The 19520-nt window shown below is 40.3% G+C and overlaps 1 protein-coding gene across 1 annotated transcript in view; it reads right to left on the bottom strand.

Moving 5' to 3' along the window:
- LOC108269987 (AT-rich interactive domain-containing protein 1B) overlaps positions 1-19520 on the bottom strand; it is a 223742-nt gene that overhangs the window by 73523 nt on the left and 130699 nt on the right. The window contains exon 5 of the mRNA XM_017476201.3: positions 4244-4478. Coding sequence (XP_017331690.1) covers positions 4244-4478 — 235 coding nt within the window. The remainder of the gene's footprint in view (positions 1-4243; positions 4479-19520) is intronic.

Raw genomic sequence — 19520 nt, 5'->3', positions numbered from 1 at the left:
ATGAGAGACTTCCTGTTTTGCTTTCTTCGCCAAAAATTGATTGCCTCGCCATGGTGAAACCGTTCGAGGTATTAAAAATCCATTCACAATTTAGCATCTTCAATGTCTTGGCATAATGATGACCATGTTTGGTGACAACAGCATGAATCCCTTTAAAGGAGTATTTAAAAACTCAGAGTCTGCAATTTTCAAATGTCCACATTAAATCCATGACCTACTTCCTGTTGGGTGGTGCTAATGAGTGTAATTTTGAAAGTTGTGCAGCTTGATGAGAACAAGATAAGTACTGAGTTTGGTGACTGTAGGAAAAACTGACTGCACCACTTCAGTCAAAAGGGGGCGTTACAGAGTCAACCCTCCATGCCCATGTCTTAGCTTTTGCCGTTGCCTAACGGCCGACAACATGACATTTTAAGTATGCTAAGAGCCTCAAAAACAATGGCAACACTACTTAAGATATCAAAAATCCTTTCACAATTATTCTGACCAAGTTTGAGGTGATTTGGGTAAACATAAGAAGATTGTTGCAAAGTCTGCTATGACCATGACTCACAATAGCCACATCCATGTGACCAGACCCCAGTACCAAACATACATACATACTCAAGTTTCTTCTAAATCACTGAATGCACTCAAAAGATATGAGACATTTCCAGTTTCCCGTTTTTCACCATGTATTGCCTCGCCACGGCAAAACCGTCAAGATATAAAAAAATTCCTTCACAATTTAGCATCTTCACTGTCTTGGCATAATGTTGACCAAGTTTGATTACAATCACATGAATCACCTAGGGGAAGTTTTTAAAAGTTCATTGCATGCACGTTTTCAGTGTCGTATATACATACAAGTGGGCGGCTGTGGCTCAGGTGGTAGAGCAGGTTGTCCACTAATCGTAGGGTTGGCGGTTCGATTCCCGGCCCACATGACTCCACATGCCGAAGTGTCCTTGGGCAGGACACTGAACCCCAAGGCAAGTTAGCGCCTTGCATGGTGGCTCTCCTACCATTGGTGTGTGTGTGTGTGTGTGTGGGTGAATGAGACACAGTGTAAAGCACTTTGGAACTGCTAAGGTTAAAAAAGCGCTATATAACTGCAGACCATTTACGATATATGCACCAAGGTTATATGCACCCTTTGCCCGGTCCTAAGTGCCGAATTTCATGAGTTTTTGAGAATGATAAGGGTCCCAAAAGGCCCCAACACCTTGAACAAAATATATAATAACAATAAAAAAAATAATCCTTAGGAAAACAATTTCAATTTCAGTGCCTTAATGAAATCTCAGTTTTTCATTGCGATTGTAATTCCCCTTAGAAACACCAGAGGGCTCTAAAGAGGGATTCTTCTTTTAAAAAGAACGTACCAGTGTGAACTCTGGCACATGAACTCACAACCTTCCAAAAACTAACGCACATGCAATGCACAGTCAATGAAATAGACACACTGTTCAAATCATAATCCTCACTGAACCAAACATGCTATTTATCTATAAGCACTACACTGCAATAATCAGACTCCTTACCAAGCTTATTACAAGATGATCTACTGCATTTCATATTCACTTTGGCTTATCAATCATGATTCACAACATGCAGCGACATTGTGTTTCTCCGTGTCCCTTATACAGAGATACCTGAAAAATCTGTTGTCACCAGTCCATCATGTTTGCTCCATTTTTTCCCCTTGTCATACTGCATCTATATTTCACTGAAGGTTTCTACTCCATACAATGCCTGCTGTTCACGTCAGAAGACACTGTCTGATTTTCATTAGCGTCAATCACGGGCCACGCACGCAGCATCTGCCATTCACGCGCAGGCTTCAGGAGCTCACTCATGCATTGGTCCCGCCTTGACAGAATGATTGACAGACCGCATTGGTCAAACTCCACCAGGGAGGCTGAGGCAGCAGACGAGCCTGCGTCTGCGTCTCATATTTAAGTGTCACCCGCTCATGTCCGACGCCTGACGAAAATTCATTAAGTTTGCAATTTTAGCTTTCGCTCGCCTATTCCGCTGAGGGTAAAGACGCAGACAATGCCCACAAATCTGGTGTTTTTATATAATCGCATATCTGTTTTAAATAAAGAGCAACATATGGCCATCGTCAGCTAGCGGTGACAATTCCGCCAGGATTCCCCTTAAGAACACGCGAAGGAACAAATCCTGACAAACAGAAATGACATAACTAGCACAGCTGTTAGAAAACTACCAACAGAACCATGTTCCCGGATCATTTCAGGTTTAAATCCTTAGACCGGAATGACTGGTGTTTAAAAAAAAAACAAAAAAAACCCCACAAATAAATAACAAAAAAAAAAAAATAGATATCACAATAGATCTTTGACAAGGGATTACTCATTGTCTTACAAGTACATTTTGTAGTTGAACTTATTTAAATAATTTGCATTGATTCATGCAGATGAGGCTTTTTATTATTTATGTGCATTCTGCATATGTTATAAAACTCAAAAAGCTCATCTTTGGATGCTGTTAGAATTCAAATAACAAGCATGCATTTAACTGTGAACACACTCTTCAGAGAAAAATCGTTACAGAATTGTCTGTTGGAATATTATCTAGTTATTGTTTAACCAAGAAAAAAACATACACTGTTATAAAAATAATTTTTTAAAAAGCCATTTTCAGTAAAAAACCAAACAAACGACAACAACAACAACAAAAAACACCTCAAATCAGCGAAATGGATGCCTGGGGAAAAATTTCAAGAATACAGGTCATTTAGAAAGTGAGATTTTTAAGTTCAAAACGAAGAGGAAAACTGATTTCGTTGGATGTGTGTAAAAAAATCAATGATTTCGTGTATTTACACATTCGTACAGTGAGTGTGGTTTATATCATAAGGACACATCATTTGATGTTTATAGCAGGAAACAAGCTTTTCAGGGATATGACGTGATTTGTCTTGAGGTGTCCATTCAATACGCACCATTGTGTTATGTATGAATCACTTAATTGGTTGCAGCCCAAATCAACAAGGGGCTTGCACTGGTTACAGTTTATTTTCAAATGTGCTTACTTCAATTGTCCACTGTATTTGAAACACTTCCTTGTTCCTTTTAGTTCCGCATATCCTCTTAGGGATGCTCAACATCTCTTATGGCACCAGGAATTTTCACAGATGTCGGACGTGAATCTTGTAACTGGAATAAACTTCTGCCTTCTTTAAGATCTATTACCACTTTTCGTTGTTTTAAGTCATCTTTATTCCAATATCTTAATACACCTTATTTATGCTATTGATGTGAGCAAGTGTAGCTACTTTGTCTGGGTTATGTGCTGCATAAGTCTGATTTTCATCCTGTTATGATTGCACCTTTATTATCCATATGTGGTTAACTGTGCCCTGTTGTTGGTGGTCCCTGCTGTATGGAGAACTGACCTTGTTTTTTTTCTCTATCTGCATGCATTGCTTTATTGTATATCGGCTAAATGATGTATGAACTTGTATATGTCTTACCTTTCATTGTAAGCTCACTGAAATGTCCGAATTTTTTGCTGTGACATTTGTTGGTTCGGTTGGGGGTTGAAGAAGCTGGCTGTATATTTGTATTTTGTGTGTGTGTTAGTTTTGTTTTGCCTATGTATTTGTATTATTTTGTATTTGTGTCTTTTGGACCCCCTTAAAAACGAGATGCTGTATCTCAATTTATCCAACAATAAATTGAAATCATGTAGAGTGGGCGGAGCTTACGCCTTGTTAAAATTAGCTACATTTCACATAATGCGGTGGTCGTGAGTGGACAAAAATATACATCTTACTGCTGGGCTTTGAAAATGTTATTTGCTAAATTTATCCAACATTCTCAAACTCTATCATTTTAAACAGTGTTTTTGCCTTAAATATTAGGTTCCTTATATATAAGCATCGATGAAACTATAACTGATCAGTGCACATAAACTTGGATTAGACCAAATGATTATGTAGCTTTAAATGAGGCTAGATCTCCTGGACACAGCTCGTCTAATTTGGCTAGTAGGAGGAAACTATTTATAATGACCCTTTAGGTGTTACCCCGAAATCTGGACATGGATTTGACCCATTTGAAGTGCTTTTTATTAACACAATGGAAAAGCGTACAAAAAAGAGGTCGACTCACACATTTTGACTAATAAGTATTTACAGCCACCAGGGCTGTATTCTGAATGACCCAAAACTCCAAGCCAATAGCAATCTCATCAAACTGTAACAAGGTTAAAGTGGACGTGATTGCAAGCTTACCTGTGCCGTTGGGAGGGGAGATCTGGTTGGAACCGGCAGGACTGGTGGAGGCTACGGGTGGAGGCGAGGGCCCAGGGCGCATGCTGGAGACACGAGGAGAGTTGTGTGGTGAAAACGCAGACTGGGTCTGGTTACCTTGTTCTCCCTGACTGTTGGTGGGAGCAGAGACACTGATGGCCGAGTTGAGAGGAGCCTCGGTTCCCATGGGTAAGTCATCGATGGAGCCTGACAGGTCCTGGAGTAGCACAAATGAAAAAAATATCATTCAAAGTGTGAATAATATTTCACGACTGGCACTGAAAGCTGGTTAACGAAAAGTTGATGCAATGAAGATACCATATACCGCATCACTAGGTCGAGGTATGGGACTATACGTTACTAAAACAATTGCTCATCAGCAAAACAACACTGTTTTCTGTGTAAAATGTTTTCTTGTATAATGATGGACATTTTTCGGGATCAAATAGGGGACTGTCAGTTTAAGTGGAATCAATAATTTGGGGCAAAGTGCACAATGACCAATGTCTAGCTTGATTGATGATGTTCTAGTCACCTTCATGTTGTGCAGAAATTCGGTCCCAGATATGGCAACATAAAAATCACGAGACTAAAATTCTAGGATACCATATGGTCCACAAAGGCAACCAAAGAGATCCAAACAAAAAGTGAGAATGAGGTACTATTCGTACATTTTTCTGGTTCAGCATCGCCACCCGTCTTTTCCAGTTGTATGCAGAACAGCTACACAGTTCACTATTGGCAGAAGATTCACAAATGGAAGGTAATATTTGTCAACGGCGGCAATTACACAAAAAGGTGTTAGTGGAAGTGAGCGGCAAACCAGTCCAAATATTCAAGGAGTTGGGTCCTTTTCCAACGTGGCCCAAATCCAATTTGTTTGCCGCTCTGCTGCAAATTGCTCTGTGCTCTGAGTCTCCAAATAGCTGTCAACTACTCCCAGTTGGCATCTTGTATCACTTAATTCGCTCCTGAAGCATGTAATTGTCATAATAAGAAAAATATTGAGGTGATAATAGCCCCTTACTTTGAAATACCCAGACCTCTATATAATAACCTGTATATTTTCACACAGCATTTGAGGAACCAGTCAGTTGCGGACCAAGACACCCTATGTTACCAATGCTCCCCCCCTATTTATTGCTGTCAGGAAAAGCTGCCACTCAAGAGCAAGCAATGCATCGGGGAATGTCTCAACAGCCGTGCACAGACACACACGGCTAAAAGCATTTCAATAAGCGGGGGAAATGCTACACTGTAATTTTGAGAGGAATGAGATTTGCTTCACACAAAAGCCCCACCGGCAGACACTCTGAGTGCGCCCAGATGTGAATTAATGAGAAACGCTGGGAGAAAAAAGAAAGTATGGAGAACTATCACTCTGGTCAAACAGTCTAGACAGGGAGGAGTCGGACCATTCACTGGCTTGTGATCCCCTTGCGCAAACACACAACACTACATTGATTTAACCTACAACATACAACATCACTGAAGTTGATATCCACAGACCGTCAAATGAAGTAGATATAGAACTGAAAACAAATTCTACAAAGCTCTACAGTAGTCAAGTGAAATAGGGCCTACATTTCTACTCAGAGTACCAGGTGGGGGGATTAAGCACTTAAGGGTGGAAAGGAACAACCTGCATTTAACATCTGAAAACTACAAGCCAATTAAAAGACAATATGTGCACCTTTTATATAATTCACTTATAAGACCCAATCAAAATGAAGCAGTTTTCTGCCAAAAGGTTACACTTCAGGCACCAAATGCTTAGTCAGCAGTAGCAAATGTCTGAGAACGTACAGTCAGATGAGCATCCCTGAGCCAATTGAACAGGTATCTTCAGTTTTAAATACTTGAAAGGAAACAGCCTGATAATGATCTACATATTACGTGAGCCAAAAACCTGCGGAGATATCGACATTTCCCAGCTCAGCATCCAACCTTAGGGAAACATGTACAAGTAAGACATGAGCTAGCTGAGTGAGCTAGACTTACTAGCCAGATCTTTTGATGTTTTAAAGTGTGAAAGTTTGTAAGTAAGTGAGAAAGTGACTTTGACGTCACTCTGATTGTGCTCTGTTGTGTTAAATACGTAAATCTTTGCTACATAGCTAGAAACTGACGTTACGTTAGTCAGCGAACGTTACCATATATAAACTCTTGATTATTAATACTTTAGCATAGCTCATTGATTAGTCAATATAATTGTTCAAAAACACTTTAGGGTGGCTGTGGCTCAGGTAGTAGAGCGGGTAGTCTACTAATCGTAGGGTTGCCGGTTCAATTCCCGACCCACATGACTCCACATACCGAAGTGTCCTTGGGCAAGACACTGAATTAGTTGTGGATTAGTTGTGGATTAGTTGTGTCATTTGTAGGCATAGGAAAAAGTCATTTGTAAAGTATTTACTCAAGTAGTTTTTCACCAGATGACATATTTACCCTCACGTGGGTAATTTTCTTGATTTCGACTTTCACATTTACTCAAGTCAATCATTACTACAGTAGCAGTAATTGTACTGTATTTACTGTAGAAGTCAATGTACTTTGTGCTCTTTCCAAACATGCTTACACCATTGCTGTGTCTATACAGTATGGTCCAGGCTGCCTGAGGGCATTATACCGAAGTCAGAATGTTGCCAAATCTGGTACGACCCTGGCACACAGGCAGCGGATTTCACACTCCATGCGACAAACAGAGAAGGTCTGGAATAAACACAGTGAGCTGGCACTGTCTCCTCTCATTAGTGCTGCTGTATGGGGTGCTGGCACCCTGCTCCCCCCCAACCCCCCAGTGTAAATCTCATTTGCGCTCCCACCAGCACCTGCTAGGACCTCGAAACCTATGGAGAAGGGTTAATGTGGGGGAGATGGATTGGGACATGGCTCTTGGTGCTACAACTTCATCCAGAGGTTTAACTTGATAACTCTGGTGTTAAAGGACATGTCAGAGTAAAGAACAAATAAAAAAGAGAGGACAAAAGTCTGGTCTTTGGAGAACCAGCCTGGTTCACTATATATTACACCAGAGATACTAAGGCATTTGATGAAGTGAACTCCTTATAGATGGGGAAGTTTTATGACCAAATGCTGGCACATGGACTCTCAATTTTGTCCCAAACATAAAATCCAATAGCAAATTAGATCTACTTTCCTCTGCAGTGTGCTAAGAATAAGACTTTAAAACATTGATGTGCTCATTCTTTTTTTTTTTTTAAATCCTAAACCATATAGTCCACACAAATCCAACTGAAATGCCATGCAAATCATTCTGAATGGCAAGCAGCAGGAAGAAACTAACTAATGGAATCCCCCATGTAGTGCTCACACAGAAATACCCTTCAAAAGATACAATTAAGCCTGAAACACAGACAGGAAGAATGAAGCCTCATCCAGACCAGCATTTCATCTCTCAAGCAAGCTGGCTAATGGAGATAGGCAAAACTAAAATACACGAGTGCGTGAGGGTTTTAAATAACTCTGCTTTGGCAAGTACTTTAAATGTGATACCACATCCAAAGGGTTGACATTATGCTCAAGAATTTAAGAAGATACTTCGCTTGCCTTACCTCAGAAAATAGAGCCCTTAACATTCTATGGTTATTTATTAATTTGCACGATGTCTGGGTGCTGCTAAAAATTCTGGATCAAACCAAGAAGCCAGAGACCAACCATACAATTCTGAATGGTCCCCAAAGAACCAACTGTCTTCAGTATCTGAGTGTAATTTTAGAAGCGTATTCATAAAGATGGAGTGTGTGGAGGACATTCAGAAAGCCTTTCTTTCTTCTCAGTGAGTGGCTCCGATTCACACCATCCACAAGTGTCCAACGTCTCATGCATGAAGATTTTCCTCACCGTTCCTCTTCACTTTATGTCTCTTTAATCATTCAAATTTAATATTTATAATTCGAGAATATACTATCATGGGTATAAATGCCATACCAACCAGTCCTGTTAAGACCAGGATCCCAAGTGGTACAACAGAAAAATGTTTATCTTATCAATAGGAGAAGTTCGAATCCATGATGATGCCATAGCCATCCGTAGCCAGGAGAGTCCAAGAGACTAAATTTGGCCGTGCTCTCTGGCTGGGAGGGATGATGTTCTCCTGTCTCACCAATTGTGAGCATTTGTGAATTCCTGGATGAGGAATAGGGCAGTTAGCACTTTCCTGTGAGTGCGTTCAGCCCTGTGATGGACAGGAGCATCATTTTTGTGGCTGGTTTCATGTGTTTCAGAGGAAGCAAATGCTAGCTGGCTAGGGTGGAAATTGGCAAATTAGTTGCTAAATTAAAAGAAAATGGGTTTAATAAATAAATAAATAAATAAATAAATAAACAAACAAATACAAAACAACCAACTAACCACACAAAAAACCTTAACACTCCATGTTAAGGACCTGGTTCTGGAGGAACGCATTTCCCAATAAAGTCAAGCCAAGAGGAAGTTTGAATGTTCTTATGGCTAATTGGTACATCTGAGGCTATTTTACTTCCTGAAAGCTAAAGGAAGTCAAACATTTGCACTGCTTGTTGCTTAACAAAGGGATTATCATGAAGTTTGGTCCAATTTCTTTTGATCGTTGAAAAGCTGCCAAGCTCATGTTTGGTGCTCAGCTTAAGGATACGCATCATAGGCAGGGGTGGCTCGGTGGTGAAGGCTTTGAGCTACTCATCGGAAGGTCATGACTGCAAATCCCAGCATTTCCAAATTGCCACTGTTGAGCCCTTGCGCAAAGTCCTTTACCCCTCAACTGCTCAGTTGTGTCCTGGCAAAAAAAAAAAAAAAGTCGATTTGCATAAAAACCAAATGAGTAAAATGTGAATGATTACAGTGAAGAGGACCAGTGTACACAACTCGACAACTCTCGATTAATTAGATTTTTTTTTTTTTTTTTTTTACAATACGCAATACCTCACAACCAACAGTGCTCTAGAGGCTGAAATTGGCAGAACCATTTGGATTTCAGTGAAACGTCTGAATTTAAATGAAGCCTTTCATGCAAACGTGGGTAATGAAATTGAAACGGCGTCACACAGAGGTACTGTTTTTCCACCAGCCACAAAGGTTCTGCATTCAAACAAGTCCATGTTCAAACACAGGCACATCGCACCAAAACGAACACACATCCACACATAGCATATTTATTTAGTGCTTATTGGATCTGCAAATGTTTTTATTTATGTCATTCTCATTTGCTGTTCTTCACACCCAAGCCCACAACAGATTCTGCTGGCGAGGGGGAGAGACAGCGAGCGTAAAACACCACAGAGATAAATAAATAAATGGTAAATTCCTCATTTTTAATTCAACTGCTCGTTCAGCTTAACCTCTCCTCTCAGCAATTAAAGCGCATGCCACATCCTTCATCCACCAGCCAGCCGGCTAAATAATGCATCGAGTCCTGTGCGCATCTTTTATCATCCCAAATGACAGGCATTAGCATATCTCCCCAGGCAATTAGAGCGTGGCAGAATAATCAGGCCGTAATTGGGGGTGAGTGGCGCTAATGGCTGGACGCTGGCACCTCGCTGGGCCGCTGTGGCTCTGCCAGTTCAGCGAGGCCATCGCGCTGTGACAAATCAGCACTTGTGACTGGAGGTCCACTCTAACCTTTGCTTCTCTGGGAAACATTCAAGCAAACATGCATTTACACACAGACTCCAATGCTAAATCTCTTTCCTTCCATATGACTTCCTTCTGTCTCTTCTCTCCAATCACCCTCAGTTTCTGTCCTCCCCCTGCAGATAATGTCCCCTGTGTCCTCATCCATCTCCTGCCTTTCTCTCTTTCTCTCTCGAATTTCTCATCAAGTCCTTCTCTCGCTCTCCTTCATGCACTTTCCCGGTCTCCCTCAATTCAGAAACCACACAGAACAGTCCTCCTCATTCACTTATCCTACTCCCTCAGTCCCTAAGTTCCCTAAGTGCAGAGCCAATAGAGGTCTAGGTTCCCTAAAGAGCTGTCCAATTTAAATTGATTCAGTGGATTTCTTTAAAAAAAAAAGAAAAGAAGAAAAGGCAACTTTATCACACACCATGAGTAAAGTAATATGGTGTGTGATAAAAGGCAGTCAGGTGAGTTATTGTCTAAAATGTAACACATAAAACAGGAAAATGTCTAATATTCATGTAACATGAATGTAGACACTTGACCTAAAACACTGGATCCATATCTGATCAAAGTCGACTTTTTCTAAACCGATACATTTTGTGCTGTAATTGTGTTTGGTGTTGATTAGCACTACACAGATCTTGCGCTGAGCACAGGACATACTTTGCCTTAATTCAAAACACCATTTTGCCTCTCATTTTTAATCCAACAAGGCAACAGAAGCTTTGAGACGCTGGAGAGAGTCGCTCGTTTAGTAAGAGGATCTCAGTATCGGATCTGTATTAGGTTGTGACCAGCGTGTCTAGGGGTGGACAAATCATAAATTTATTATGACAAGTAAATGCTCCATTGTGCCACCCAGTCCCATGTTTTAGTTGCCTGGAAAGTGACTAGACCAAAAAGTGTTAGCTATATACAGTATAATATCATATAATACCGTATGACTGGCTAGACTCGTTTTGTGAGCGTCAATAAAGAATAGAGTTTTTCATTTTCTGGTTGTTAAACCTACTTGTCCTATGTACAACTATGAGTAAAACAAACAAACAAACAAACAAACAAACAAACAAAAAACATGAAATCTGCTTGTCTTGAAGACCCTGGGCTACTGATTTGTCTACCCATAGTGTCCCCTGGAGAGTCATTCTGAAGACGCAATGTGTTCTTTTTACTGAACAATAAAAAAAAAAAAACATTTATCTGGCAGTGTAATTAAATGCATTTCACATTTTTAGTGATAATGTTCTACCAGAAATGTACTGCAATTCTGCAGGACACACACATACATTCTGTAATGATCAGCCTGATAATAGCAATGGGGGTAAGTGCAATGTTTTTCTCTTACAAACACATATTAGAATCCCAATGTAAATGTATCTACAATACCTACAACTGGGATTAAAGTCAATAATTCCGCATTCAACAAATCTATCTTATTGCTGGAAAAGCCTGGGAAAAGACTGCACCGGGGTTTATTGGTATCGCTAACAAAGTAAGTGTGTGCAGATTGCAGCAATTAAAAAAATAGATTGTGTCAATAGATAAATTCATCTGCTTCACCTATTGTATGGTAGTATATAAAGTGATTGATTTGGGGAAAAATGTAGGTCAGGGTCATGAATCGTTTTCATAAAAAAAGCATTTTTGTAGTGTATCAATTCCTTCGCTAAGAAATTATTGAGATCTTACACTACATGGTCGATAAGGCATCAGTAGGAAGGCATTATTGATAAGGCATCAGTAGTAGTCATCACTGTCCAACACTAAAATGAAACTGGTAGGTTGACTTAGGGCGTTTTCACACCGGATCGTTTGGCGCGCTTGTTACTGACCTTGATGCGTTTTCTCCTCTGTTTCGGTTTGTTTAGACATATATGAACGCTGTAATCACGCTCGGATTCGCACGAAAGCAATGGCGTTCGATTGCAAACGAACTCTGGAGCGGTTCGCTTGTGGTGAGAGAGCAATCCGACCCAACGGACCAACCTGTATAGCAATGCGTAATGGGAACTGCATTACGTAGAAGTCATGTTTGTTTTGCTAATGGCTCGCTAACTTGGACCAAAGACGAGGTAAAACGTCTCATTGAAAGTTAGTCTGACGAACATATTTCTGAACAACTTTCATAAAAACACTGAGGTTTACAACGTGTTTAGTGAGCGTCTCAACGCGATGGGCTTTACTTCCTCTGTGGGACATATAAATTAGATAAATTATAAAGACTACAGCTAAAAAAGAAAGCCACAATCAGCTCGCGGAGCTGCTGTCTATACATCATGATGAATGACCGGAACCCTCGAACAATAAACAGGTGCACTCTGACCAATGAGAAGACATTTTAAATGTGACTGTAACCACGTTTACTCACATGTGACTTGCATAAACGGATTTTGGTACGCTTTGAAATGTTGCCTTGTGAACGCGAACCAAGCCAAGGAGAAAATACAACATTGTAACAATTTAAGTCCTCGTTTCGGAACAAAGCACAGACCTATACAGGTCTGAAAAAGCCCTTAAAGCAACATTAAACCCCACAAAGCATGTGAAAGGCAATACTAACATGATTACATCTCAGCCTCGCACCTTATGCCTCAGCCACGGTGCATTACCACCTATAGTAATCGTTTGTAGCATAAAGTATTCAATCTGAGAATGAAGGCTCAGACAGCAATAGCCATATAAGCCAGGCTGCCCTAGAAAGCTGATAAATAGTGTTTCAGACATGACAAAATTTCATTGCAGGATATGTATTCACACTCTGGGAGACATTACAGAAATAACCAGGATCTAGAACCTAGAATTCACCACCTAGCACAACAAGGAGCTAGACATAAGCAACTTTCCATCCAATCCACACCGCTTTGGCTTCTGCGCCATCAGCAGTAACTTATACATGCTTATACAGTATGTACAACAACGTCCATTTGGGCAAGACAAGATGGGCTGTAATTATTTTATTTAACTGTGTTTATCCTGGTTTCACATCTTGGTGTAATGAGTATAATTTTAAGTATCGTTTACAATATATAGAAATTGTAGGTGTGTGATTCAAAATGATTTCAAAACAATAGATATATAAGCATTATAAATCTCAGCAGGATGGACAGGCTCATGCTGCAGTGGATGTGAGCGTCATGGCTGATGAAGTTGGTATAGACTGAAATTCTGGTTAAAATGGAAGTGTACCTGATCAATGGGAAGTAATGTATGTGTGACACAGGTTCAGTACAATTTGCCATTTCACTGTAAACCGTATACTCTAATCATAGTGGAGGCTATCTGTATAAAGTCCTGATTCATGTTGCTGAAAGACTAATTATCACTTTTTTTTTTTTTTAAATGCTATTTGACAGATATAAGCTGATGTTCCATAGATTTGGTTGCCTTTCTAGATGATGCACAATTGTAGAGCAGAAAGCCCACTGAGCTCATGCCAAATTGGACTAGTCTAAAAACACTGACCGTCCAACAAGATCTTATTTTACAGCAAATAATTAGAATGAAATCTAATAAAGTCCTACTAAACAAAGGCAACATGCATGTGCAGACAGTGTATCTTTGATGTATAGAACCATTTCTATTGTAGGGTATGTTGCAAAGATTGTACGTGAGAGAGAGAGAGAGAGAGAGAGAGAGAGAGAGAGAGAGAGAGAGAGAGAGAATGGGGACTTATGGAGTGGATAATGTCCATTATGGAAAACACACCTGCTGTATCAAAGTTGAATAAATGTACATCTAAAACTGCTCCAAAACAAGCTTTTAGTCAATTTCTTCTCAAGGTTTTCCCTTCATGTCATTTCAGAGAGTTTACTTCTGGCCATTGTCACCTCATTAGGGCTCTGGATCTACATCCAAAGCGGGTTTGTTAAAGTGACATAAATAGCCTATATATGTCAGAAGTTTGTGGACACCTGATCATAACACCCATAAGTGCTTTATGATCGCCCCATTCCAGAGTTAGTCCCGGTTTGCTGTTCTAATAACCTCCACTATTCTGGGAAGGCTTTTCGCTAGATTTTGGAGCGTGGCGGTGGGGATTTGTGCTCATTCAGCTACAAGGAGGAGGTCTGTGGTGCATTCAGCGTTCCAGTTCATCCCAAAGGTGTTCAGTGGGGTTGAGGTCAGGGCTCTGTCCCGACCACTCGAGTTCCTCCACTCCAACCTTAGCAAACCGTGTCTTCATGGAACTCACTTTGTGCACAGGGACCTTGTCATGCTGGAACAGGTTTGGGCCTCTTAGTTCCAGTGAAGGGAAATTGTAAATCTACAACATCCAAAGACATCCTCTATAACTGTGTACTTACAACTATGTGGCAACCTATGACCCATGACCTTTACATCATTTCTACCGTTTCATTTGTTTTGACAGCATGGACATAAATCATGATTTCTTGCACTGCTCGTATTCCACGCAAAGCAGTCAAACATGGGATTCAAATAATACACAAAACTGCATCACGTTTAAGTTCTGCCATCTTGAAATTGTGGCGATCATGTGACAATCATACATCAGTGTACATGACAATCGTACATCAAAAAGCTACATTTTCTTTCATGCACACAGAACAGTGTTTTCCTTCCTGTTTACCTGCTTTGGAGAGTGCATTTGAAAAGATGCACTCTCTGTGGTAAAAACAACAACAACAACGACAACAACAACAAAACCCCGCCATGTTATTATGAATAGGCAAAACGTATAAGAAAAGATGCATTTTTAAAATTTACCCGTATTAGTATGGACTAGTTCTGAGATATCCTGCCTACGCTATGGAAAGCTACAGATTGATAAAAGACCAGAGTTAGAGGAGCGCGGATTCGTAATGGGTCGGGCAGTAGTACATGTGTAGAGAAACATCAGAGATGAGGCAAGGTTAGTTCCCCGCTGTAAGGGTTCGTTTTTGTGCTCAGCAAGCTCTTTTCTTCTTTGCGCTTTGTATTTCCTTTGCTCACTGGGTTCAATGCTACAGAACATTACTTCTGTGTTTTTAGGCTACACACATCTTTCTGAGATGAAAGGCCTAGTGACATGCCATTCAATTCTTCTTGGTAGAAGGAAGCCAAAGAAAAAGGAATTGCAGATATAAAAGAAAAGGGCAAAAACATACAGATGGTTATGATTCGTTTCAATTTAACCTCCAGAGAAAAAGACCGCCATCTATTACGGTTTACCAAGGAAAAAGCAGAGAAAGGAAATAAAAAAGCAGACAAACTGTATTTTCGTGAAGGGTTGTTTTTTTTTTGTTTTTTTTTTGGAAGATGAGACAGAGCACAGATGGGCGCAGCAGTAGAGTGGAACTGTTCACAGGGGTCTGGGAGAAAAACACCAACACGAGCACGCATTTAAAAGGATTGCCGTTCACACCGACTGCACTCGTTCGGTAAGAAATCCACAGCGCTGTGCTCGCGGCCTAAGGGGAACACGTCACTGTCAGAATGACAGTGATAGAAATTAGGCATGCAGGAGCTGATTTGACTGGCGAGATGCAAACTCATCCTCGTCTCGTCTCATTGAGCATGACTCCTGTCATGGAGCCCATCGGCCCAATCCATCAGCCGAGCTCCCAGATCGATACAGGATTGGGACGAGCGATCACATTGTGACCTGCATATCATAATAAATCTGACGACTACACAGCGCTGTCTTGTCTCACAATTATTCGTGTTATTCTTTTTGTGTGTGTTTATTTGGGCCACGATGAACCAAAGTTGTGCGTGTGTACAAAGATTTGCAAAGTCGAGAACACACAAAAATTGATTTACTAACTACGATTTTCACATGTGCAAATCACAGCAGCACCGCTGTCTCTTTTGTGTGTTTGCCTTATGTGATGGTCAAGGGCAAGTATTACATTTGCAGAAACTAGTTAAAGCCACAATCAAACCAAAATAAAAGTCTTATAAGTGAGAATGCATTAATCTAGAATCTTACTAGTACATACCTTACGAGTAGCTTGTAAACAACCAGAAACTCAAAAGCGTGACTTCTTATTAAAGTACCACGGTAACGCTGACTTTATATTCAATATTCGCCTATGATGCCCAAAGCCTCTCAAAAGGTTTTAATTCGGAAATTACATTCATATAAGAACAGAAAGCGTAATCATGTTTCTACTCTTGTTGCACATTCCTATCATAGTTTGAACCATTTGTTGTCTCGTCTCGCTGCCTTTCACTGGCATTACAGTTAACGAGCAATTACACACGCTGTATTTTGTGGCAAGATTCCGTTTTACTCGTTCAAATCATGCACTCTTCATTCCTAGTTATACCGCTGCCTATAATATTACACCGCCTATGCTGAGATCTATTTTTCCTTTATTAAAGAATCACAGATCATCATCGATAGTATTCCCTCTGAAAGTTATAAAGCACCGACACTGCAGACTAAATGCTGAATAAATAAAACGAGTCACGTTACAGAAAACGTCACCATATCTACAATTATGCATGTTTATGTGGAGCAACTGCGATACAAAAACCCTGTGTTAGACGTTACTATAGATGTTCAAGCGCATTAATATAAGCCTGGGATTTGCTACTGTCCGAGCTGCTGTTATGCTGAACATGAACCACCACCTTCTGACCAATCAGATTCGAGTATTCAACAGCGCTTTGGTATAATGTACTCATAACATGAAATGGATATGAATAAGTGACCTATTTTAAGTTGTGCCAGAAGCATTTTACTTACTATTCATGTGCTGAAAGTATTGGAATTAATTGATTTTTGGTGGGTAAAATATATTTATGATGCATGACAGTTCATGGTACGAAGCAGAAATGTGTCTCAGAGGAACGAAGGGAAGCAGTCTGGATAATGCACGTAGAGAGAACAAAAGAGTGTGACTAACTGTCCATGACGAGTTGAACAAAGGCCTCTTAATTGGAGATGTTTCATTTTCATTTCAAGCTCTTCTCTCCCTTGTTTTCCATCCAATTTCTCGCTGTTTCTCTTAGCAGTCAGAGTAGATGCCCTTGCTCTCTCTCTCTCTTTCTCTCTCTCTCTCTCTCTCTCTCTCTCTCTCTGTTTCTCCCCCAACCCCCCGCCTCTCTCTTTCATTTTTACAATTCACCACGGACTCTCTATAGCCTACACCTCAAATTGGGAGCGAGAGAGAGAGAGAGAGAGAAAGCAGAGCAAGGAAAGTAAAGGGGGGAGAAAGTCCCACCATGCTTTCGTTCGCGTTTGAAAGACAGCCCTGGTGGAGGCCTCATGCTCCCCGGCACTTTCTCCAGAGGAAAAAAAAATCTCATTTATCGGAATTCTGTTAACGTAAGGGGGAAGAGTGAGAGCGGAGCTGCTGGTGTGCCTGTCTCCCAGCTGCCTTCATTAACTATGCACAAGACAAACTGCTGACACAAAGTCATGGCGCTCCTCCTCTTCCCTCCGAAGCTCCATCTCTCCATCCAGTATCGATGTGCAGGGGCTCGTCTCCCCTCCTGCTTCTGCTGCCGGCCTGCAGACCTGCTGCACCAGCAATTACAATTAAACCCCAAGCCTGTGTCAGACGCACTGACATGCCAAATCAGACGGGGAAGGCCTCGGGATACTCACTGGCTGCTTCTGAGTGTGTGTGTGTGTGTGTGTGTGTATGTGTGTGTGTGTGTGTGTGTGTGTGTATGTGTTAATGAATTAAACATGAAATTACAGAGACCAATTAAAGCCTGTATAGAAGAAGACTGATGTATCTAGTCAGAAATATTTTAAAAGTATAGTTTCATTTGAATTAAATATACAAGAAAAAATAATCGTTTTCATTTTAAATCCGAAATGACAAAATTTTTAATACCGAAATATTAAAATGCATAATGTGCATAAATAAATCACATGTGTTGATGATTTAACTATAAAGGAAATGATTACAAATCTTGAAAAGGACATTTATAACAATAAAAGACAGAAAATAACTAGGGTTATTATTATTATTATTATTATTATTATTATTATTATTATTATTATTATTTAACTTAGGTAATTATGTTTTAACCTCTTAAAGTTCCAGGGCCCGTTGTTGGATAACTGCATACCATGTGAATAATTAATATCAGTAACTAGATAATATAAGAAATATATAACTGAAATAATAAGCGGAGACAAGCTTTTCGGGAATTAACCGCAATAAAAAAAACAACTAAAGGCATATGCTTATTTATTTATTTATTTATTTAGTGAGTTAGTTATTCATTCATTCAGTCTTTTCTTTTGAAAATATTTGCTTAATAAGATGGAATGAGGCTAATATTGGTGGTTAAATAAAGACATGAGAACCATTTTGAAGCAAAAATCAGATCACAGTTCCTTATTTATTTATTCATTAAACTTTTCTCAGAACCAACGGATTATAATCCTTTTTCACAAGTCCTTTTTTTCTCCTCCGAGCACACGCTCACAATCGGGTCTGAAAATCCCATCTTCGCAGTAAACGATAGTAAAGACATCCGCTATCCACTTTCCCAGCCGTGGAAAGCTGTCACAGCTGAACGGATGATCTAATATCAGCGTGGATAAAACGCCATCACACCGAGTGATCTATTCAAACAGGAGTGCCATTTGCTGAGGCGTACACGTGTCTTCATGGTCCTGTTTCAGATGTGTGCCACGGTGCAGCGCACGACTGCTGAAGCTTCAGTCTATTAAAAGCAAGACTAATAAGATTTCACAGAAGTGTGTTATTAAAATAGAGTTACAGGGCCGGGGCTATTTTGGTTCTGCTTTGGGCAAACTGCTAACATGCAGCCCGTAAAACAATCTTTTTTCTCTCTCTTTTAATAATTGCAAACTTTGGGCACAGAGGGGGTTTGGCACACGAGACCTATGTGTGAAACAGAGTGAGGTAGAATTGCATACACACACATACACACACATACAGAGAGTCATTCCCCATTCAGGATTGCTATTAATTCAAGTGATTGTGCCATGCTGCCTTGTAATACATTACATACTACAACAAGTATTAAATTCTTTATTGAGATTACTGCTCCTGCCACTTTTAACGCTGGTGCAATTTTAATACTAATCACGCTATAATAAGTCTGAACATTACTGTGCAGATGAAGTGTGTCTTCAGCCGGAGGAAAGCATGACATCATCAAAACATGACTACATATGAAGCTTTACACTTTTTTAAAGCATCTGGTGCTGCGTAAAAGGAAATCTACAACTGTAACTCTAGAGTGTTTAAAAGATTGTTAAGTAAACACGACGGCAAGGTGTGTTATGCTTTATATTATTATGCGCAGGGTGCAGTGATTGGCTTCACCAGCAGATGGCGAGCCGTCAGTGAAGCCAGCCTGAGGAGATACACTAAGACTAATCTGCTCTCTTCGACACCCTTATTAAACCCACATCTGTCTGTTTACTCCAGACGGGTGTCACAGCGGGGAACACGCAGCCCATTCAAGGCCAAAATTCAACTCCAATTTTTTTTTGGAAGGGAAACACGGACACTTCGGCAAGCAGACACGAGAGTGAAATATACAGACGAGGGTAGTCTAAAAGACCTGGAAGGAATAATCACTGCACTCTGACCCTGAAAACAAAGTGACAACCATAATTCTGAAAACTAACAGCTGCAAACAAGCACCAGGTCTGTGGTAGAGGACAATGTTCATTCCTAACCAGGAAGACAAGCGCAGA

The sequence above is a fragment of the Ictalurus punctatus genome, chromosome 9 (genome assembly GCF_001660625.3).
Source record: "Ictalurus punctatus breed USDA103 chromosome 9, Coco_2.0, whole genome shotgun sequence".
Taxonomy (NCBI): Eukaryota; Metazoa; Chordata; class Actinopteri; order Siluriformes; family Ictaluridae; genus Ictalurus; species Ictalurus punctatus.
Note: the sequence above shows the minus strand (reverse complement) of the source record. Positions and strands in the feature narration are given on the sequence as shown.